Below are 24,090 nucleotides of genomic sequence, written 5' to 3'. Positions count from 1 at the left end.
CAGTTGCTAATGTCATACAGAACTTGATTGACTTGACTCAAGATTAAGAGTAGAAATGCAGTTTTTGAACACAGCAGGTGTTTGTGAAATGTAGTGCACAGAAAACCAAATGACAAGAGGTTGCCCATGATAAAGTAGAAGTCAGTTTTCTGTCATCGCTGTCCACTTCACTGCACTGAAAAACATATTACTGCCATAACTGAACATCAGGAAGATAGCTGCCTACCCTGCAAGTTAAATCAACTAAAAATGATGTGGACAGAGTCCAACAAGAGACAGATGTTTACCAGTGTTCCAGATGTGCAGCACTGCTGATTCTCACCTTGTTGGATAGGCATCTCCACAACGGGCAGTCACCAGTCTTCCCCGATACATTCCAACTCAATCACAACTTCAAGTGTGACTCTTTTTTTAGTGTGGCAGTGTGACTGAATGAGTTCTAGTGAATTTTGCATGACTTATCTAAATGGTTCAGACACAGGTATTAACAGCCTACACATCAGACTGTTTTATTTCATACTGCAATAAAAAAGTATTGACTCCAGCAGATCATTTTCATATATTATAATACAGATGCAGAATTGAAAGTTTATTCTTTTAAACAGCCTAGTATTTTACAAGAAATAGATAACTAGTTGGAACTTTTGAACATGTCCTTAAAACAGGACATAAGAGGGCACGAATCCTTGGGCTCTACTTTGCTGTCATTATCCATGAACACCCAGCCGAAAAAGAGGGAAAGGGAGAGTCAGGGACTTTCAATAAATAAAACAAAAACAAATGGATATTAACTTTCTAACTTTTCCCAAATAAACCCACCTATAAATCCACAGCTTTAAAAAAATCCCCTAACAATAAAGGCCAAATTTGAAATTGGTCATATCTTAGGTTGTGATGTAATGCAGTTGATGCAATGCATCTCTAGATTGTCTGCTGAACTTATTATTTGGCCAGTTGGATGTCTCATTCACCAGTTTGCTCCAGTTACAGGTCCATTTGCAGCAGAAAGCACACCCTGCCTCAGAGGTCTTGGTTTGTTCACAGTTTGACAGTTATGATATATGACCAGTGTGGGCTGATTAACAAAAAACTGAAACACAAAAGGGAAGTTGTGGACGCAGTCGGGGGCAGGAGTTTAGGTAAAACAGCTGCTGTTCAAACTGGATACAGTCATTGGGATTTGCTTGTCCCTTAAAAGTCTTCCAAAGTCTCAATTTCTCCCATATTCAGTCTCTCAGAAGATGCATTCACAGAAAATCCTGCAAATTTAATTGAAACACAAAAAAATCAAATTAGCAAAATGGATTTAAAAAAAAAGAAAAAACAAACTGCATGAAGTGAATTGAGGTTTGTACTTACCTAAAAGGCTGGGGTCTGCCCGGACCATCTTCTGCTTCTTTTTCTTCTTCCCTGAGGTGACGGTTTCAAAACGCTGCTGCTGGCCAGTCATATGGTTGGACTGGTAAAGCGAAGACGACCCTGTTCCTCCCCACACAGAATCCTTAGGTGGAAAAAAAAAAAAAAAAAAAAAAAAAGGATATTGAAATCAAGAAAAATTGTACCCATTTTAAATGCCTTTAGCATAGATTAAAAATATTAAAAGTACCACTTTACAGACATAAGTTATTACTTAGATTTAACATGGTATCACTTAATGCCAGTTTTAAATGGTCATCAACAACAGGTGAGAATGACAAAACCATTGATACTTTCATTAGTCACTTTTTAAAAACTGGTAAAAGTTTGCAGTCTAAATTTACTGTACGATTTGTACAAACCAAAATTCAACATTCTGCGTTTTAAGTAATTCATCCTTAACTATTTTACCATCACCGGTGTGTGTGTGATGACATAATAGTATTTGGCATTTTAAAATGATGTAATACTTAAATTGTAGATTGTAAATGAACAAACTGCCGCTGACGAGCACCAAGTATGACAGCACTATGTCAAAAAAGCTGTCTTGAATGGCCTCAAAGTGGAAAACCCAATAAGTAGACCATTTTAAAAAAAAGTATATTTCAAGATGCCGCCACTTGGTATTAAAAAATGTGTTTGGGTTTCAAATACCGGGTGCTGAATGACGGAGCAGTTGAGATGAACTCACCTGCTGCTGCTTGACGGCTTGTTGTTGGTTGGGAGGTGTTTGTTTCTGTTGGTTAGCGTTCTGTTTGGCACGGCGTTCCAGGAACTGCTTGGCAAAGTCCTTGGCCTCGGAAGTGTCCCCCAGATAAGCCCTGACATAGTCATGCACCTCATAAGGTGAGTCCACTTCCTTCAAGAAGGATGCAAATGTAGGAACTGATGATGAAGAACAGATGGAGAATATTTGTGACTGGGCTCCTCCTTATAAGGGTCAATGAAAAGCTGGAGTGAAGAAACTATTTTTAATTTATATTCTTAAGATTTACCATCCAGATTATTGGCTGTGTTGAGTGCGTGCAGGGTTTGCTCACACCACTGCATGAAGGTGTCTTGCTGACTCTTACTGACCCCTTGAAATAACTTCAGCAACTTTTCTTCCTCCTCTACCTTCTTATTAGCTCGCCCACTCAAAGAGTTACTGTTTGGTGGAAGACAAACATGGTTAATAGCGTTTGTGTATTACTCATATCCTACTTATGGTAAGTCATCACTTCATCATGGGCTGTGACTAAGATATTCCAATTTAGCATCCTAAATGAACACCTGAGGTTGGCATTGCCCTTGTTGTTCTTCTGAGTGTTGCCTTTTTTGGTCTGTTGGGGCTGTTGGACAGCTTCCTTCACAGCCTCATCCCAGAAGCCCATGTTTGAGTTGTGGGTATCACCCCAAATACTGCTGGAGTCCGAGCCCCAGTTAGTGCTGGTATTAACAGACCCCCACACCGAGTTACTCAGAGATGTCTGCAAAAAGAGACATTAATTAAGAAGCACTTTAGGGTAAGGTCAACAATATCTAGCATTGCAAATGAGTTAGCCGTGACTTTTACAGTTCACAAGTTTTTAATATGTATAAACAGCTGGACATAAAATTACAAACATAGTTTTAAACTGTGTGCCTATTGTTTAAATCATTTACAGTCTATCATGACAGAATGAAAACATTCATGTCAGAAACCTGCTTGCAGATTAATATTAAGCTAGAAATAAGGAGGAAAAAATATATATTCTATCAAGTTATTACTTGTATAGATGTTAATACGGATTCTCCAATATTCTGAAGTGCTAACTCCAAGAAAAAAAACAAAAAACATTTCCACGTCCAACTAGGGATGCCATAATAACTTAATTTTACAATTAACTGTGGGATTAAACACCACAATGAATTAATCATAAAGGTTTATAAGTGTTACTTTCCATAGATCCATAGACTCTCCAAGATCAAGTTGCCTTGAACCATAGCGGCAGATTAGCACAACTTGTGCATGAAGGAGGATCTCGATAAAAACCGAGGATAGAGTGCTTTTTGATTAATTCAGTTCAATACTATTACAAAGCGCCAACATGCTCAAAATAAGCTTCACTTGCTGAAATACTGCCAATTTCACATTTTGAACATGGCATGAGTAATAACTTTGTGCATTAGTATGGGGCAAAAAAAAAAAAGAAAAAGAAAACTAATACGTTATCCCCACAGACAAATCCTGTCTTTGCAATAAAATGTTAAATTTGACAACTCACAACAACTTAGACTTTAAGTGAAAAGGACTTTCCAGCCACTGGAGTGTTAATCCAGACATGTATTATACATCTTCAGCCTCGTCTGTTACTTGAAATGTCAAAATATGATATATGCCATGAATAGCTTTTGAGATTTGTTAGATTGGCACAGTAATCAATCCTGTATTTTCTGAGCCAACTTTGAACATGAAGGCAGATGCTCTGCATTTATTGGTATTGGCTGATAAAGCGTATTAGAAGTCAGTTAAAAAACAAAATCGAACATCGATATAATTTACATACAGTTCTGTTTTGAGGCCGGGTCTGTTGGTTGGCGATAGGGTGCTGTTGATGCTGCTGCTCTTTCCGCTGCTTCATCTGCTGGGCTTCTTCCCTCTGAATTTCAAGCAAAGACTTTGTAATGACTGGCTGTTTGGCCACATTACCCCAACCAGACAGCTTGGCGTGGGACTGCTGTGCCTGTTGCAGGGCCTGCTGCTGCTGTTGCTTCAGGAGTTCTTGCTGCTGACGTCGCTGCTGTGAGTGAGACAGGCACATAAAAATGCATGAATTGAATTATTTTGTTTAGTTTTTTTAATTTACATACAATTTTCAATTAAAGCTCCAAATTAATTGCAACTTGGATTAAATACACAGTTCAACACAATTTGTGTGACAACTAAAGAAATTTACACACACCAACAAAAAACATTCAACCTTCCACAAGTGAAATAATAAAGGAAAAGGTTATCTACAGTCACCAAGCCGAGCTGGCTGTCTGCTCTTGCCGTTCCTACCTCCTCACGCGACTGTCGTTCTCGCTCCTCTTCTAGTTTCTGGATCTCAGCCAATGACAGGGCATTCTGAGTCTGGTTTATAGTATTAGCTGACTGTTGTCCCCACTTAGAAGAAGATGGAAGCTGCACAGTAGGACAGGATTATTTTATTCATACAGGATATATATAAGCAAGGCAAATTTACTTGTATAGAACCTTTCATAGACAAGACAATTTAAAGTGCTTTAGACATTAAAAGCATTGCAGATGGTGTAAAGATGCTTGAAAGACAACAGAAAAAAAGAAATCACCCCCCCCAAAAAAAATAATTAAAATGAAATAATTTAAACCACGATCAATTAAAAGTTACACTGCAGAATTCAAGGATAGACGTATGAGAAAAGACATGTTTTTAACTTTGATTTAAGTGTCTACATTTGGTTTAATCTCCACTGGCAGTTTGTTCCAAATGTTTTCAGCATAATAGCTTAATGCTGCTTCTCCATGTTTAGTCTGGACTCTGGTCTGGACTAGTTGACCCGAGTCTTTGGATCGAAGAACTCTGCTTCCTCTATTCTCTAAGCATATCATAGATATATTCTGGGTCTAAACCATTCTGGGATTTGTAAACAATCAGCAGGGTTTTAAAAGCTTTCCTGTGATTGACTGGAAGTCAGTGTGAAGATTTTAAAACTGGTGTGATGTGTTCAGACCTCTCAGTCCTAGTTAAAGCTTCTGCAGCAGCGTTCTGGATGAGCTGCAGATGTTTAATGCTCTTTTATGGAAGACCATTACAGTAATTCAGTCTTATGGACATGAGTGCATGGATGAGTTTCTCCTGACTAAACTTTTAATTCTGTTGATGTTTCTGAGTTGGTAAAAAGCTGTCTTGGTGACAACTTCGATGTGGCTGCTGAAAGAAGAGTCTCCAGATATTTATTAATGCTGACCCTCTTCTCTATGCTACCAAAAAAAAAACAAAACTCAGTTTTGTCATTATTTAATTGAAATTCTCTAATCCAGGTGTTTATTAACTCCAAACACCGACACGGTAAGTCTATCGGACAGTAGTTGTCTGATGAAAAAGACACAAAGTTATGTATAGCCTGTTTAACTGTGACAACTGATGTTAAAATTCTGTAGTATTTAATCCAAATGAAGCACATACAAGCTGAACAGAAAAGGTTGAAGGACTGAGCCCTCAGGTACACTACAAGTCCTGGCCACTTGCTCAGATTAATAGCTGCCAAATGTAACAAAATATCTCAGGCCTTCTAAATATGACCTGAACCAGTCAAGTCCAGAAAGTCCAACCCAGTTTTCCAGCCTTTGCAGCAAGATTCTGTGATCTACAGTATTAAATGCAGCACTGAGATACTGCAGAACCAGGACTGATACTTGACCAGAACCAGTATTCAACCTTATATCTTTTAAGACTTTAACCAGAGCTGTTTTGGTGCTGTGATGAGGATCCAAAGCCGGACTGAAAGAGTTCCACTTTCATTTAAAAGGCCATTAAGTTGGTTGAAAACAACTTTTTCAATAATCTTGTATAAACAAGAGAGGTTAGAGACAGATCTATAGTTGTTCATTATAGAGGCACCTCGAGTCCTTTCCTTTAGGAGTGACTTTATGGCCGCCATGTTTAGGGATTTGGGAAAAATTCCTGATATCAGTGAGGCCTTAACCATCAGCAGGAGATCGCTTCTACTAAGATAAGAACTGTTTTAAAAACAGTCGGATGGTATCATGTCCAGAGTGCATGTTGTTAATTTCAAATGACAAATTATTATATCAATCATATTAAATTGTGACATAACATCAGAATTATTTCTAGGTTTTAGACATAAACTAGTTTTGGGATTAATATTTTGTTTATTTAGGTTTGTGACCATATTGGTATTTCACCCTGTTAGCTTAAGATGCTCTTGATTCTTATTGATGCAACAGCATCTTCATTAACAAATATTTTCTCAACTCAAGTAGTGTATCTGTTATTCAGCTCCAACTGTCTCAAGCTTTTTACCTTCATTTGTGCGAGTTGCTGCTGTTGCTGCTGTTGTTGCAGTCTTCTGAGGGCCTCCTGTTGCTGCTGCCTCTGTCTTTGCAGCTCCTGTTGTCTTTGAGCCTCCTGCTCTCGTCTTTTTTGCTCCTCTTGTTGCTGTGCTAAAGCAGCAGCAGCGGCGGCGGCCTCTTCTTCCGCATGCTTCTGTTCCTCCTCACGCCTCCTCAGTGCTTCTAGCTCCTCCTGCTTTCTGCGCTCCTCTTCCTGATGAAGCAGAAAAATTAATTTAGTAAAACACGATAAGGAAAAAAAATAAAGCACATTGCTTGGATTTAACTGCGCAAAAGGTCAGGGGATGCCTCAGCGTGTGAGGTAAAGGTTCAACAAGATTGTGTGTCACAAGAAAAAAAAAAAAAAGTGGTCAGCTGACTTCTTCAGCTTTGCCAAATTCCCAGTTTAATATCCACAGAGTCACCTGACAAAAGTCACCATTCAAATAAGTTAAAGACAATAAAAGTGCAAAAAATTCATAATTATAAAATTATCAAATTATTGTAAATTATTAAAGTCATAATTATTCAAATCTCCACTGCCAATTAGGGTATTAGCAAAAAAAAAATTTTTTTTTTTTTTTTTTTTTTTTTGAAGAGACTGAGGATTATTTCAGAGTTTTGCCATGCAACATGGGGATTGGGGGTGTGTTCAGTATATGTGTGTAAATGATTATGTGTATTTGTTTTCCTTGTTGTTTTAATATATGTAAAGCACTTTGTGCTGCTTTATGTATGAAAGGTGCGATACAAATAAATTTCAATTTGATTGGATCCGTCAGCAAATTTCAGAGGAGATAGATGGCTATTCGTGTTAACAAGAAAAGGGATATAAAAAAGCCATGGTATAGAATGTTTTAGCTATATCTCTAGGAACATAGTTTGCAAGTTTTGAACTCAAGGAACCATGGCTACAATACCTGGTTGTGGCAGAAAGAAAAAGTTATCAAAGTCTGCTGCTGGATTCCTGAGGAGGCAGGTGGTCAAAAGCCCAGACTGACTCGAAAAGACCTGCATAAAGACTCAGTGGGAGCAGGTACTGTAGTTTCAGTTGTCCACAGTAAGGTGCACACGACATGCTAGGGCTGACACGATATGCTTTCTCCCCGATTCGATTTGATTCAGATTTTATTTAAACAGCAATTCTCACAATTCTTTGATATTGCTGTTTTTGTAGACTAAAAACAACCAAAAAAAAGTACAAAACTTTGTTTGCTTATCATTTTTTCTTGACACAAAGCTGCTGTCTGGCTATTTACCATGTATACAGCAGGTCATATAAGCAAAATGGTGCTCAACTATGTAGAAAAATGCTTCTCATGAACAGGTGAATAATTTGGAGACTGCAGTGGTCACTGAAAATGGCATTTTGAATCGGTTTTATCCCCTTACAATATTAGTTGTGTTGAGCTATTTAAATGGTTCTTATTTGATTTTTAACTGCAAAAAGCTGCTAGTTTGTACATTTTGCTAATTAATCCAATTTGCAGTGGGGGTTGAATAATTTTAGTTGCAACTATACATGAAAATTACAAATCTTTCCATGCATTACAAGGAAACAAAAATAAACATCTAAGTTTACCTGTTTACGTTGGAAGTCTTCCCGTTTCTTTGCCTCTTCCTCTTCCCTCCGCCTTTCCTCTAATCTTCGAAGAGCTTCCTCCTGTGCCAGTCTCTCCTCCTCCTCTTTTTGCCTGCGTTGGGCCTCTTCTTGCTCCCTTTGTCGTCTTATTGCTTCCTCCTAAAGCCACCCAACATTAGGTCAATCTTAGTGCCAGTGAAAAAGGGATTTCTCAATGAAAACGGTCCCTCAGAGCTTTTCATTGCTTAAACGGATACTATCAAAAGGATTCACCTGTTTTTGCCGTGCTAACTCCTCCTCTTCTATGCGTTTCCGTTCTTCTTCCTGTCGTGCTCGGAGAGCCTCCTCTAAACGTTTCCTCTCTTCTTCCTCCCGTTTTGCTCTCATTTCTGCCTCACGTCTGTCCAGCTCCAACTTCATTGAAAGAATAAATACCAGTTATCAAAGGAGGCCCGTCTTCCTTCATATGTAAATGACTTAATAGCAGAACCTGCAACTACGAGGCATCTGTGCAGGGGAAAAAAATAATAACGTGTTAAAATCCTGCTTTCTACCTTTCAAAAGGAGTAGAATATGGGTTTGAGACTGATGAGAGTCCAGTAGAATCCAGGAAGCCATAACCACAAATTATTTTGTGATCACAATTATTTTAAACAGGGTCAATTGAAACTGCAACAAGTGGTTAATGCACCATGGTGCGTTGATGATAGCCTACACTGTTTCAGCTAACCAGCAGACTTCATTAGCGTATGGTAGCATTGGCACAAATTACTTAATGTTACATTTTTAACCTTATATAAATGACAGCACGTCCTTATTGACTCAACATGGTTGCAACTCACAATTGTTTCCCACCTTAATGTGCATACACAAGTGCACGAGCAGGTAAACAAACTCAGAACAGACAAGTGGAGAGTGTGTGTAAGAAAATGCCATGAACACCAGATAACCATGCTTTTAACAGTTTTATCATAAGGTTGATAAAACTGATCAACCATAGTTTGACTGTGGTTTTATTTAACGTTCACAGCTATTAAAGTCTCTGCCCTAGTGTATCAATCTATGGTCTAGCATTAATTAAAACTGCAGCTGGATCTCTCAAACACATTTTTTTTTAAAAACACAGATCCAGCTCAACTTCTGATAGTTTATCTAAGTGACAGAAAAGCTGATCTTTCTCCTTTTTTTGCCACAAGCACTCTGCACACCATATTTTATATATATATATATATATATATATATATATATATATATATATATATATATATATATATATATATATATATATATATATATATATATATATATATGTAGGCACATGGTGCCTATATATTTTAAGACCCGCATTTGTTCTCATTTAATTCTTAGAAAAGTAAATTAGGATCTTGTTCCAGGTGTACTGTTTATATTTTAATGCAACAAATGAACACGGCCCAAGATATTAATTTAGATATCAGAGGGAGCGCTGTACTTGTGTTTGGAAAGAAACGGTTTACAAAACTAGGATGAGAAAATCAGTTTTACCTTTGCAGACTTTGCCTTCTCAAACTGCTGCATTTGCTCAATAGTTGGAGCCTGTGCCATAGAATCTATTGGCAAATCCCATACACTGCTGCCTTCCCATGCTGTTGACAAGAAGAGATCATTATACAAGAAATTATTTTGTGTTTCACTTCCAACAATGCACGACATTTAGAGTTAGAAACTCACTGCTTGTAGCAGCTTGTTGGAGGTTTGGTGTGCAGGAAGCCTGAGAAGATGGGTTCTGCATTTCCCACACAGACCCTGAGTCTGGTACAGACAGGGACCGTGTGACAGGAGGTAGAAGGCTCTCAGAAGCTCTGTGAAAACAGAGGAAAAAACAGAAAGCACAAATTAATGCAATGCACCCTAAACAAAGCTGCGATGCTACTCCTGAAAACCTCCTGAATCTTACTCCCACTTGTACATGCATCATCTAGGGAGAGTGGCTTGTGTTGTTTTTATTGTAATTTTAACCTATGTCTGTCTGTTCAATTATTTATTGGTTTATTTTTAACATACTTGTGAGAGGTGGAAGAGTGAGTGATTTATTGAGCAGCCACATAATTAGAATTTCTCTTTAGGGATAAATAAAGTAGTTTCTATCTATCTAGCTATCTATCTATCATCCATCATTCTATTCATCATTCTATTCATCCATCCATCCGAGATCTCTGACAACCAAGAAACTTCAGCTGGGGTCCAATGACCATTCAGGGGCAATGCTTCAAAGACATGCTTGCAGAGAAAAAAAAAAAAAAGGAAAAAAGTTATCAACCTTATTTTAAGAGTCTGGTATTGCTGTAGAAGCAGGTTGATCTGCTGTTGATGCTGCTGCTGCTGTTGGAGAGGAGCTGAACTAAGAACTGCAGCTTTCTGCTGGGCCAGTGCCTGGGCATACTGCTGCCTGTAGGAAAGTAGACAAATGAGGAATATAAATTGCATGAAAGAACAGAAACAGTGTCAATCAGCTAATTTAAAAACAATAGTAGAATCTTAAATGCAGTCATGCAAAAACCAACAAGCTCTTTTCCCCTGTTTGGGGAAAAAAAAACAAAAAAACAAACAAAAAAAACCCAAAAACTAAAAGTAAGGCAACACATTAGCGACAGTACAAAAGAAAAAAAAAGTTTGTTTGTGATGCAACATATACCACTACAGCCTTTTACAGTTTTTTTCTTTAAAGCACAAATCAAATAAATAAATAAATAAATACAACCAACCAGAAAATGTTGAACAACTAGTTTAAGTCATTTTGTCAGACTAAGGCTGTGTGTCTGCTCCACATTAGTTCTGCTGTTATTACAGAAGAGCTTTGTTTTACAACCACTGTAACTTCTCCATAATGACTTTAGATTTTCATACTTTACTTTCTTTAAGGCATCTCTATTTTGTTATAAATAAAATATACAAGTCCAGATCCAAAGGAAAACCTATCAATCTTAAACCATCATCTATTAGTAGATTATGCCACGCACTGGACAAAGAACCATTGAAATTTGTGGCTAGAAAGGAAGCTGTGAGAAGTCTGCAGTGTGGTGTCTCTTCATTAAAAAGTCAGATTTGAGCCTCACGTACCTGAGGAGGTATTGGTATTGGAGCTGCTGTAACTGGTAAAGATTGAGAGCAGTGAGTTCCTGCTGCCTCTTCAACCTTTCTTGGTCACCATCTGCCTGTGAGACACAAAAGATAAGAGTAAGATAAGAATGAATATCAGCAGTATAAAACAATAATGAAAAGTTTATAGTCACCCTTTTAAAAAAAAGATGTTAATTTTGCCACAGTATTTGATGATATTGTAAATTTCAACTTCTCTGAAAAATTCTCAAGACAATTAAAAAGATTTTTTTAAAAAACACTTCCTACAATGTCAAAGCATGCTCGTGATGAGACCATGGCTGTTCTCCTTTAGGATCTCCTCCCAGACCTGGATTAGGCCATCAGTTAACCCCTGTACAGTGTAGTGTGATGCGAAGGAACGAGACATGATGTCCCAAAGATGCTGGACTGCATTCAGATCTGGTGAACGGGTAGGCCAGTCCACAGCATCAAAGTCTATGTGATGCAGGAGCCACTGACACACTCCAACCACTTAAGGCCAAACACTGCCATGTATCAGAAAGAACCCTGGTTCCTTAAGAAGTATCTGGTTTGACAAAAGGTCTGAGGACCTTATCCCTGCTGGAAGTCATTTGGTAGGGCTGTGGGCTGCACAGCTGTATTGATGTGCCGTCCTGGATGACCTGAGCAACCTCTGTGGGTTGCAGACACTGCCTCATGTTACCTCTAGTGGTGAGGGCACTGGGAAAATGCAAACATGAGCATAAAAGCCAGAAAGGATGAAGACAGGGGAATTATCTATGGCCACAATCTGCACCATACAGGACTGGTCCTTTACAGGAATTGATACACAAGTATTGTTACTTCCAAACTGGACAAACTGATATCCCAAAAGTTTATTTTTTTGGCAATCTATATAGATAGAAAGCAGCGAGCAGTTTTTAAAGTCTTCTGAAGGTGGAAAGCTTCTCTGAAGTCACCTAATCTTTGAATTGAAAGTGATTACCATGAAGCACGATTTGCAACAATACAACTAATTTCAAAGGACTTCCTGATTCAGCTAAAAAATCTGAGGTAGAAACTTGAAATCTTCCAGCACAAACTCTGATGAGGATCTTTCAGCATTGTAAAAGACATCTTGCTGCAATTTAACTTTCTAAGCAATTAGGTTCCCATAACAAGAGAGTGCCTCTGGTCTAATGGTGAGAGGGGAGAACCCACTACACCAAAAAGCCAAACAATCTCTACTGTGAGGTAAAACTGAACTACAACAACCTGCATCTCTTAGTGGGAGTCTTTTTAACCAAAGATGGTTGGTGATTCAATAGAGGAAAAACCTATAAGTCTGTCTAGTCCGACAGAGTGCCCTGGGTAGCTGCCAAAACAAATAGTTTATTAGCTGGAAATGCAAGATTAAAAGAGAGAATCTGCTTGTTCCAGTAAATCATTTATAAATAGCTGCATCTGTGCAGAAAATGGAAAAAAAAAGTTGCTTGATGCAGTTTAATAGTTTAAACAAACTACTGCATAATACACCTTGAGATGGGAAAAATCATAATATTGAGATTGGAATGATCTGAATATCTACAAACATATCAAACTATTAATAACAGAAACTTTTAGGAAAGTGTGTATATAACACCATCTGCAGACCATTGGCTAGGACTGCAATCAAATGCTGAACAAGGTACTGGTCCTTATTCCAGTTTAGAGCTGGGTAAACTTTAAAACCAGCTTAGAACCCGTCTGCTTTTCTGGAGGACTGAGAAGCATTATTTAATGACATGGCACTGGAAATAGTTTCAGTCAAAAGTATTCATAAACATCTTAAAACTGTTCTTTGTATTTATATATGGCACTAAGTCTAGTAATGGAAGTTGACAAAAGGCTGACAGGCAGGTATAAGGGCTGAGAAAAAATGTTTATAAGAGCAGAAGACAGGCTAGGAAACAGTGGTTATTTGGCATTGATGCTTTGCACCTAATTTTAAGCTATAGTAAGTTAGGCGTTGGATAATTTAAAAGGAAAAGAAGGGAGAAAATAGAAATTAAAACTATGTTTTAACATTTATGTGAACTTGAAGAAACAACAAAAGCCCCTCAGTAAATTTTACTGCGGTTAATTATTTACTATTGTCCATTATCATTTGTGAATGGTGCTATTTAAGCTGCATTCTCGTGTCACCATGGTAACCAAAATCATTTGCAAATATATGTAAATATCCTTACTTGTAGAGGTGGGGGTGCAGGTCCTGGAGCAAATGGCACCCTTCCCCAAATTTTCATAATTTCTCCCAGAGGCTGAAATACTTCATCACACCCTCTTTTGACAAGCAAAGACATGGTGAAGTAACCAGCCTGAAACCATTCTGACATCTCCTGATTACTGAACGGACCTGGGTAAATAAAAGGGACTCGTTTACACAAGTACTTAAGATCAAACTAGAGAATGTGAACATTTTTGCACAAAATTTATATACACACTCACCCTGTATCTCCCCCTGTGGGTCTTTGTAAAACCACTTGAGAGCAGCTTCATGGGTTAGAGGCAGGCCTGCAGGCTTGGGCTTCTCTGGCGTCTTGGCGGAAAGTCTGTCATCATCCACTCCACTGTCCTGTAGGTATGCTACCATCTTTTCTGCCTCCTGGGTAAGATTTGGACAAGATTAAGAAAAAGGTACTGCACGACTAATTAGCCCATTTAAAACAATAGAACTTAACAAAAACTGAGCTGCTCCCTTCCTGTTGGTTAGTTAGATAAATGAGAACAGCAGTGAAAACACATTATGGTTATTCACTGGAAACTTAAAAAAAATCATATCATATTATTTTATGAACATTATCATTAAATAAAAGCAACGCCACAGATGTTTTGATGACAAGTTAAACTCTAGTTGAGGACAGCAATAGTCCAAGCATGTTTAACTTAAAAGCTACAAAGATTACCTGCTCAAAATGTTTTAGTCCTTCATCTTCATCGGTCTCATGTGGCACAGTGGTGGGCCTGCCAATCGGTGCCATTATACTTGAAGGGAAGGGAAGGGGATTGTTCATTGCCACAGGAACTTCTATTGTCTTTTGCTGCGGTAGCTGAACAGTTGGTGATGGAGCAGATACTTCTAATGGAAAGGGAACAACAACACAGCTGATGAGGTTTACTGTGACCTATGAGGAAGCACCTGGAAATATTGTTATAGTTACATTGACACTGAAGACAAGTCAAACCTGCAAGAGTGGTGGAAATGTGGGTCATGGGAAGAGACTCGAGTATGCTAGTAGACATGGGGACATGCAGGGGGGCTTTGCAGGGTTCTGGAGGAATATCCAGGGTGGGCTGCCGCTCAGCTGGCCTCTCAGCCTCTTCTGTTCTGCTGAGCTGGTTTGTGGGCAAACACTGTGCAGGGGGAAGGGACTGTGATACTATTGAAGCAACAGGTGGAACAACAGCTGGGGTGTCTTCTGAAGCAATGGCCAACTCTGAAACAGAAGGGATCAAAACATGATTTCTTTTGTACAATTAAAGCTGACATTTCAGGAAATGCCAAAGAACATGAGAAATTATTTAACACACACCAACTTCTTGATTATGTTCATGCCACAAGGTTTCATAATTTCACCATTCAATTTCTATGTTATCATCACAGATAGTGGATAAAAGTGCCAGTATCAGCTACTACTGTGTCTCGCACAATTAACATTTATCCCAGCCAAATAAAATTTTAGCTGATTGTCAACTGAATCCAGTTTTAGGTGTGTCCAGATATTTGACAGATTTAGTATGAAATTTTCAAATCAGTACAGTAAGACTAATATTTATGTAACTACGTTATAAAGTTAATTACAGTAAACCTCGCACATTAAAAAAAAAAACATGTTACAACATGACAATTTAAACTTCTCTTCCAATTTGTTACGACTGCGCATGTTATGTTGTGTGTGTATGTTTTTCTTTTTAAATATTTTGTAAATAGGTGTGTGCCAGCGATGCCAGATGCAACGCAGCCATCCCAGGATTGGGCTGCCTGAGTAGACGGGTTGGGGCATGATTGGCTGTTTTGCTGCATAAAAGGAGGAAGAACGCCTGATTATTGGCTCAGAGGGACGGAGCGTTTTGTCCGGGATGGCATAGTGTAAAGAAAGACTTTCTTTTTATGAAACAGAGTACTTGTCAAACAGTATTGAGCTGCCTCTTTTGTTTGAGTTTTCTCCTGTTTTGGTTAAGTAGGGAGGCAAGAACCTGTTTTTGTTTTCCAATTTCTTTTTGGAAGAAGTAAGTTTGCCTGAGAGCATAGGATTTGTTTTGTTTGTTATTTTGGCGTTTGCTCACTTTAAGGTTACATTTAAACATCTTGTCACTGATTTGTTTTTAAATCAGTTTTTTGTTAAGTCCTCTTCATGTTGTAGATAAATAAAAGATTTTTCATTTAAACGTTATTCTGTGAGCCAGTCTGTTTCAATTTGAAGGATGGTATTTTTATGTTGTGTTCAGTAAACCCCTAGACTGGTCGTAACAATTTACATTAGATTGCTAATGGTCTAACCCAGTGTTTTTCAACCACTGTGCCGTGGCACACTAGCGTGCAGTGAGAGATTATCAGGTGTGCCCTGAAAAATTACCCAATTTAACCTCCTTGTTCTAAAAAGCTGGTCTATCTTAATCTAAACAGGTCCCTGTCAAAGACAATAATATTCCTTCTTGTGTTTATCCGATTTCTATTCGAGAGGCTTTGATGAGATGGACTTTAAATTAATTATATGGACTTAAAAGAAAAAAAAAAAAAAAAAATTCGGTTTGTGGTGTGCCCTGTGATTTTTCAGTGAAAAAAAGTGTGCCTTGACTCAAAAAAGGTTGAAAAACACTGGTCTAAACAATAGGTGCAGACAAGATACACAAGATAAATCAGAGACCTTACGATCGCTTCCGGTGCGATTGAGGAAGAGATTCTGGCTGCTTTAACCATCAGGATGTTTGACACAAGACTACAGTCCCAATTTGGGGTTTATGTGAAACAAAAACATTTGTCTGTTACAGAAGATGAAAATATAAATATATGTAGTAACATTTTTTACCTCATAGCCTTGGTTAAAATGTAAATTTGGATGCAAGGTTCACACAACAAACATGATTTTAGTATCTAGTTATTCAAATGCAGCTGCTGTGGCTCCACAGTACATGTGAGCATTACAAAATATGGTTGTTCCTTAATGTGTTCATATGATCTGAGTCAAAATTTGAATAATTCGTCTGCATTTGAACCTAAACTTGTAATCATGATGCATTAAGAGGTCTATTGCAAATTCCAAACATAAACCATCCATAAATCATTTAAAAATACAAAGACCTATGAAATTGGTCAATGTTAAATTCCCTTTCAGAAGACAACTAATAAACTCAATCTGGATCTATCTAATCTATCTCAAGCATTCCTGCTTGACTGAATAAGTAACCCTATTTATTTATTTTTTTTTTTTTACTTATTATTATCCTTTCAGATATGTACTGTCATTTCTGTATAGAATTGTGCTGGAAAAAAAAACTCCAGTTATCAAAATCTCTGACCTCTTCTGTCAGTTTCTCTGACAGCCTCTTTTTCTGTGTCTTTGGTCTCTTTTGGTGGACACTCCTCATCCTCCAGGGCCTCCTCACACTCTTCCAAGGGTTTGAAATCAAGCTCTGCCTCTTCCAAGATTGGCTCCTTTGAGGCTTTCTGATTGTAAAAGAAAAGTCACATTTACAGAAAAGTGGCCTAGAATTCATCTCACAAAGCTTCCATTATTCTTTGACCATTCAGTCGCAATGTAAATAAAGTTTGCTCTCCCATAATTTATACTCTGCCTGTGCCATTTTTTTTTTTTTTTTTTGAATGAGTCTTTGTGTAAAGTATCACCTTGAGGGAGTGAAAGGCTCCTGATGAATCGAATGTGCCCGCCTCTTCATCTGCATCCTCCAGACACCACTCTGGTAAACTGTCCCTCTCATCCTCCAGGCTGCCGCTGCCTGACCTCGGTCTCCTGTAGCCACGCTCGTCTTCTCTTGCATCAAATGGGAAACGCCGACGTTGGTCTGGGTGTTCCCGCCACCCTGCAGACCGAGGCCCATCTAGAGAATAATAAATGAATAAATCAACAAACGTTTAAATGTAAAATCATCAGTTTAATAACAGATTAACTTTTTGAAGCAAGCTAAATGAACTACAAATTAATAGAGAACAATGTGGTTCCAATAAAAGAGGGTATCAACATGACATTTGTACAGTTAAGTCAAAAGAAAGTAAAAAAAGAACTGCCAAGTGAGTCAATGAATCTAGCAATCACCAGCGTCAACAACCACTGAAAGGAGAAGTGAAGATCACTGGAAACCCTGAAACCAATATTTATATCTATGTTATTGTGACACATACCACTCTACTTAATATTAAGGCAACGCAAGGCCTGAGAAATATATCAAATATACTTGATATATCCTGAAAAGTTTCCATAATATACATGAAATGGTTATATTGTAAATATTGAGTACAAGCTGACCTGGGTTGCTGTTGCAGAGGGCCCACACAATATAATGGTTGAGAAACACCTTTTTAATTATTTATTAATTTATTTATTTATTTTTGAGAGCAGGTTCCTGGTTCAAAAATAAAAAGTTTGTTAAAAAGGAAAAAAAAAAAGAGCAGTTAACATAAATCTTGCTGGTGTCTTTGTGTATAATCAAGCTGAATTTAGTGTTTTAAAAGCTTCAATTCATTAAGATACATATTGTGTGTCGGGATATGCCAAAAAATATTGCGATAACAATTATAGCCCTTCTATGACCTCCATCAACAGGACAATGTGATCAGTTTCAGTGCAAAGCTGCTCAAGTGCAGTCTGAAATAGACAAGTGGAAGGTCAAGGCTTTAACCTTCCACACATCCGAACTCCTAATCAGGCTTATATATAGAAAGAGGTGGACCTGGAAAATACCCCCCAATTTGAATTGGTTGTGTGTAAAAATAAGTGCTCTCAGTAACACAAAAGGCTGTAGACACAAATCGATCTTTGATCTAAATAAGACAATAAAATGACAGTTTACCACCAATACATTTACCAGAGATAGCCTAAGATAAATGTATGGGTGTTGTAGCTGATGTTGTGCCCACCTGGGCTCGGGGGGCACCACCGGTCACTTTCCCGCCGAGAACCTGCCAGGCGCCAGCCCCCCTCATCATCCTCACCGTTCTGATCATCACGAGAAGTACGCCAGTTCTCACTCTCTGACCGCGTAAAGTCGTGTTTCCTTGGCAGTCCTGTTCCACCGTCCTCATAGTTGCCACGAGCTGAAAAAGTAGTGTCACACGTGAAATTGATGCTAATAAGGTTGTACATACAGCAAAGTTACACTTAAACTATTTTTAGTGAATAAAAAATATAAATGAAACATCTACATCTTTCCCCCCATCTCAAGACAATCCAGTAGGAAACCTTTTAAACAAGTGTGATGCATACTTACTGTGATTAATCTGAAAATGTCCCGGAGCAGCTTCTGCCACATTCAAAGAGAGCAAACAATAGTTAAACATGTGAACTTGCCAAAAATACACCATGTATTTATGATTTGAGCAACAAAATGTTACACCAACCTGGGTCTTTTCGACCTGGCTTTTCAAATCGTCTATCACCCCTGATGAGGAAACATAAAGCAAAATAAATATTTAATCACGACTAAAAAGAACAAATCTAACTGAACATCTGTGTAAGGTTAAAACTGTTTAACCACAAAACTTAACCATGTACCTTTCTTCCCAGCTTTGAGAGCGGTGCATCTCCCTCCCTCCACGACCAAAACCCTCCACATCATCAAAACTTCTTTGGTAAAACCCACCATCACCTCTTCCCCGACCTAAAATCATCATGGGACAAATCACAAAAATCCAGTTTCTCAATTATATTACTTTTGGGTTCAAGCTTTAACATAATCTTGGAATAAATAATTGAGTTGTTTCCGATCACTTTACCAGAAAGACTTAACCCTCTCCAAAGCTAATGTTCACCATAGGCAATGGCTGCATATCAAATTGATAACATATTTAAAACAAAACAAAAATAAAAAGCGTTTTTGCTCTCATTTGTCCATCCATTTGTCCAAATCCATCCTCTTGGTGACAATCAAATGAAAACAGTCTCATTGTGCCTTTCTTAAAACTGCTTCAGTTTGAAAAAAAAAATTTAAATTACATATAAATGCTTTACATTTATAAACAAACCATGAAAAATGTGATCTTCTGACATGTTAAAATGTGGCTAGAGCTGCCTGATATTGGAAAAAATATGACTGTTTTTTTCTAACCCTGTGATATATAATTCAATACAATCTTGTCATCTTGTTGACAAGTAACCTGTACTGATCTTATCTTTGTGAATGTTACAAGTATGTTTTCGTCTGTATATAAGACCTTTTCTTACTATCTCTTATTGTTTGATTTTATTGTGCTAGGTCCTGTTTTGTTCTATCATATCAGCCGTAAACAAAAAAAGGACCTGCTCCCCATCCACGTCTGCAGGTCTTAGATTGACAGATGGCCATAATGAACATAATAGGTTCATTTGCCTCCTACAATGCAGGGCCTGTGATGTGTTGCACACATGTACATAGTAATGATGATTCTCAAAACGATAAATTGTGCTGCTCCAAATGTGGCACAACAGAGATCCAGTCTGTAAAATTATAGAGCCTCTAATTAGATCTCCTGGTAAACAGTTCAACAAACACCAGCCAGAATTAACAAGGGGCAATAAGTTGAAATCGATCATTTCTGAATTGAAGGAATTAAAAGAAAATCATTGTGTAAAGAATTAGCCATATAATTTTATCTAGATTATAGCACAATGCAGCACACCATCTCTCTGCATTGACATCCAGCCCTGTGTTTCCAGGTGCATTTATGTCCATGTGAATCACCGCCTCCTCTTTGCTATTGCTACCCTCAGCCCTCCCACCCTATAAAATGCTCCAGCAAGTGAGCAATGACACCAGCTATTTTCAAAGTGACATGACGAATAACAGAACAAAATATTCATCTGAAGACAAACTACATTTTAAATTGGAGAGCACAGTGCCAGAACTAAAGGGGCTACAGTTTGACTCAGAGCTAGCTCTTCTTCTACTGTAAGAGGCAACATAAACGCTATAAGTTAATGCTGATATTTCCACAAAATAGTAATACCGTTTTGTTCAGTGTGTTTGCACTTCCCACATTCATTTGCAGATGAGGAGAATGTGAGTGAGAGGTAGAAGCGGGTGTGGCTCATGACATACTTTGTTGTGTGCTCAACGTTAAACTTTGTGGTGAAATTATTTTGCTTTTTGCACCGTTACAAAATTTATTCAGACTGGGGTGGTTTGATTCCCACTAAGGTCAAGCACAAAGTAGATCAGGCAAAGTCAGTTCATGTAAGTGTACCTACTGTTACACATACACATTATATATTCATTTCAATTAATCACATTTTAATTGTATAAGAATATTTGCACCCCCCCCCAAAAAACAACTTTTTTTTCATTTAAATGGATTTTAGTGGATGATGAAATCAGGCAACAGACACAGATATTAGTATTATAAACTCAAGGTCTGAGAAAATACACTTACTTTTAAAACAGTATATATAAAGTAAACACATACCAACAACAACTCTGTTTAGTGTTCTTTAGTCCATATCAAATGACACTCATTTCTGGAAAAGACTCTGCAACTGATATGCAGCTTTTTGATTGTTTGTTTTTTTTTAGAAAATGTTAGCTAATTCAAGAAACACCAATTAGGAGTTTAAACAGCTGAGGTCAAAAGTCTGCAGGGTAAGCACAAAATTCAGAGGTCTAATATTACACCCTAGTCTCAAGCTGTGAAAAAATTGGTGGGCTCCTCAAAGTAATGTTAACTATTTGTAGTTGTTTGCACTCCACTGAAGCTGCACAAAACAGATATACAGATGAAACAAACAACCACTCATTTCAAAATACATTTTCTCAATTTCACAGTATAAATTTAGCTATTCAGCTGTTTCACATTGAAACAGTAAAAAGGAAACATAATACATCCACAAATTATCTTAAGTGAATTCTTACCTCTACCTCTTGATGTACTTCGGCCTCTAGGTACCCCGGCTATCGGTCCACCTCCTCGCCCTGTCAGCCGAAGTACAGCTGCACTGTTTACAGACATGGAAAAATTTCTCTGCAAATACAAACAGTGGGAGGGGAAAGGGGTTAAGCACTCAGCTCACCTCTCTATAATTTGCACCTAGCCTGTCCATTCCAATCAGTGACAGGAAAGAAGTCAAGATAGTCTGCAATGACATTAATTCAATTAATTTTGATATAGCCCAAGGGTCTAACAACTACCTGTTCTTCTTCTGTAAAAGACACAAGTGCCAGAGGTGGCAAGGGTTCCTCTTGCAATATGGGTAAGAACTCCTTATCGTGTAGGTCTATAGGGATCTGGATAAGAGAAAATACAAAACTCTTTAGTTCAGCAATGAAACAAACAAGACTTTAAAGATTGTAGTGGAGCAATAAGTGAAGAGGATGAAAGCTTATTCTTAGCAGTATTTTTGTTTGTTTGCACAGTAGCATTTTTGCAAGACAACTCCTGACATTATGGACCTGCCCACCTTGTTATCCTTTACATAAAGTGCTAACATTTCTTCTCTCCCGTAGCGATAGTCTGCAAGTTTATACTTTGGCAATGCAGGAGAAAGGGGTGGAGACGCAACAATAGTGCTGCTTCCACCACCACTGCCAACCCCTCCAGACAGGGCACGGAGCCTGCAGAACAAGACAATTCAGTTTAACAAAATGGACAGAGGAACAGGAGACAACAACTAGACCTGAGGTATCAGCTGGCAAGTTGAAACATGGCTGCAAAAACTCCACTGGGTAAAAAAAAAAAAAAAACCACCTGTCTCTCAGCTCAAAAATCACTTCTCTCACACAAATCATCCCTGACATGAATTGTATTCATGAATTGTATTCATGTCAGTTCAATTACCATTCTGGTCCAAAGTTAAGTGTCTGAGTTTCGGCCATTCTTCCTTGAAGTTCTACAAATATAAAAAGAAAAAAGCATTAGTTTTATACCTTTTACACAACAAAAAACACATTAAATATATAGATGTGTTGCAATATTTTGTTTGACAAATTTGCATGTCACACAAATGCACACAATGCAACTACTTTCCTGTCATGCCAGAACCATCTAGTATACCTCTCAAACAGGTTTATATCTTTGCTAATAATATAACTTAACAGATGTCAGCACTGACTGAAATCATCATTTCCTTGTGACTATTCATCTATTGCATAAGTCTGTTGGACACCATCAGGAAAAGAAAGCTTTGTCACTCAGTTTTGTGTATTCCAGCTCCTTAAGACATACGGCCGTCCCACAAGCTCACAACCCGTGTACAATTTCAATCTGCTATTGCTATTTTAGGAAGTCTCCCAGCCAGCCAGGGAGTGTATGTCAGATACCTGTAATTGACAACGAGGGTAAAAAAAAAAAAAACACATGAAAATGAAATGCACACATGAATAAAATAATGATTATTATCATTACAATGATGTTGGTTATAAAATTTGTTTTATGTTTACACAAACATCCCTGACAGGAAGGCGTTACAAATATAGCATGGCTTCCTCAAATATGAGGCACAAAAGAGGACAGTGGTGGTCACAATGCCACTGGCCATATGGAAGCCTGGATGCCACGTGTAAGTGACCAGTCAGGACCATTAACACACGAACTTTAAAGGTTCAGCTACAACTATGTGGAGGTTCCTGTGCGTTTTGCGCATTTACTCGTGTTGACACAAAGGAAAACATTGGGCTGGTTGTATTTGCATGACGTTATGACTCCTTCCAAATGATTTACGAGGGATAAATTTCCAACTGCCCTCTCGGTACTCAACAACAACTTTGACTAGTTTCTTTTGACATATCGGAAAGAAGGTTTGGCAAGCATGTAAAGTAACCGAATGATTGAAAGATACTTTTACTTAAAAATTATAGGCGTGTTACTTTGTAATAAACATTGAGTCCAAACTTTTATGGTTCACTTTCACCAAAAGTCGGGAATATGACCATAATGTAACCTAGCGTTCACCAAACTGAAGCTAACATAGGTCGCGTTGCTCAAAGCTCCAAAAGTTGGTTTGGAAAGGGATGGTCAAGTTAGGAAGGTAAAACAGAAAAACCTCACCTGACAAGCATCGCGTTAGCTAAAATAGTGTGTTTACCAAACAAAAAAAAGTGACATTGACCATTCACAGACATTATCTATCCAATTTCTTAGTAGTTTAAAGGTGGCTGCTGGGTTATGGTTAAACACCCGTCAACCGCACGCTGTTGCCTCACAGAATTTAGGCTAACTAGCCAGCTGTACTAGCGCGTTAGCTAGCTCTTTGCCAACAACAATTTCCCTCAACGTATTGAAAATACACATTGTCATGAAGAGAGATTTACATATATTTTGACAAAAATATAATTGATCAAATTGTTTATATATTTCGTATAACATCGGTTAATATAGAAGTGAATCTATATGCTTAACACTTGTAGCTAGCAAGCTAACAGATTAGCTAATAGCTACACGCGGCCTTCCGAGCAGCCTGGATTCACAACATTTCCTCCTCGAGCCGCACCGCACTTCTCACGGCCTGGACCCGCATACATCCACACCAGAGTCCGGTGCTGCAAGGCCGACTAAACATGGTGATTTAACAGCACTTCCAACCACCCTCAATCGTCAGAAAATGCCCCTTTGACACGGCAGTTGACACAAATGTACGAATTTTGCTGGCTAGTGTAACAAACTTTGGCTGTCTTACCTCGGCTAGTTCTGACAGCACAGGGTTTGTATGCGTGTTGAGTGGCTCTCTCTCTTCGTTTTCCACAAGATGGCTGAGTGCGGGTCACATGACAACAC

General features: G+C 38.1%; 1 protein-coding gene across 2 annotated transcripts; it reads right to left on the bottom strand.

Annotated features, from left to right (window-relative positions):
* Positions 1-576: 576 nt before the first annotated feature.
* On the bottom strand, positions 577-24,080 carry gigyf2 (GRB10 interacting GYF protein 2). Of its 2 annotated transcripts, none has more exons than XM_079243408.1 (29): positions 23,993-24,080; positions 22,156-22,207; positions 21,779-21,932; positions 21,510-21,605; positions 21,234-21,342; positions 18,905-19,010; positions 18,751-18,791; positions 18,621-18,653; positions 18,271-18,447; positions 17,023-17,234; positions 16,695-16,842; positions 14,360-14,611; positions 14,081-14,253; positions 13,623-13,779; positions 13,364-13,530; positions 11,154-11,248; positions 10,354-10,482; positions 9,765-9,895; positions 9,579-9,679; positions 8,328-8,468; positions 8,055-8,213; positions 6,444-6,686; positions 4,439-4,561; positions 3,945-4,178; positions 2,689-2,885; positions 2,412-2,563; positions 2,108-2,301; positions 1,360-1,501; positions 577-1,259 (listed from the first exon to the last, which is right to left on the bottom strand). In XM_079243408.1, exons 2-29 carry the CDS (start codon positions 22,191-22,193, stop codon positions 1,192-1,194), a joined length of 3,972 nt encoding a protein of 1,323 aa, XP_079099534.1. In that variant the 5' UTR covers positions 22,194-22,207; positions 23,993-24,080; the 3' UTR covers positions 577-1,191. The 2 variants fall into 2 exon arrangements, with proteins under 2 accessions (XP_079099534.1, XP_079099535.1); XM_079243409.1 differs by having other exon boundaries at positions 18,346-18,447.
* Between the last annotated feature and the right edge of the window lie 10 nt (positions 24,081-24,090).

Source organism: Telmatherina bonti (assembly GCF_933228915.1).
Source record: "Telmatherina bonti genome assembly, chromosome: 7".
Taxonomy (NCBI): domain Eukaryota; kingdom Metazoa; phylum Chordata; class Actinopteri; order Atheriniformes; family Telmatherinidae; genus Telmatherina; species Telmatherina bonti.
Note: the sequence above shows the minus strand (reverse complement) of the source record. Positions and strands in the feature narration are given on the sequence as shown.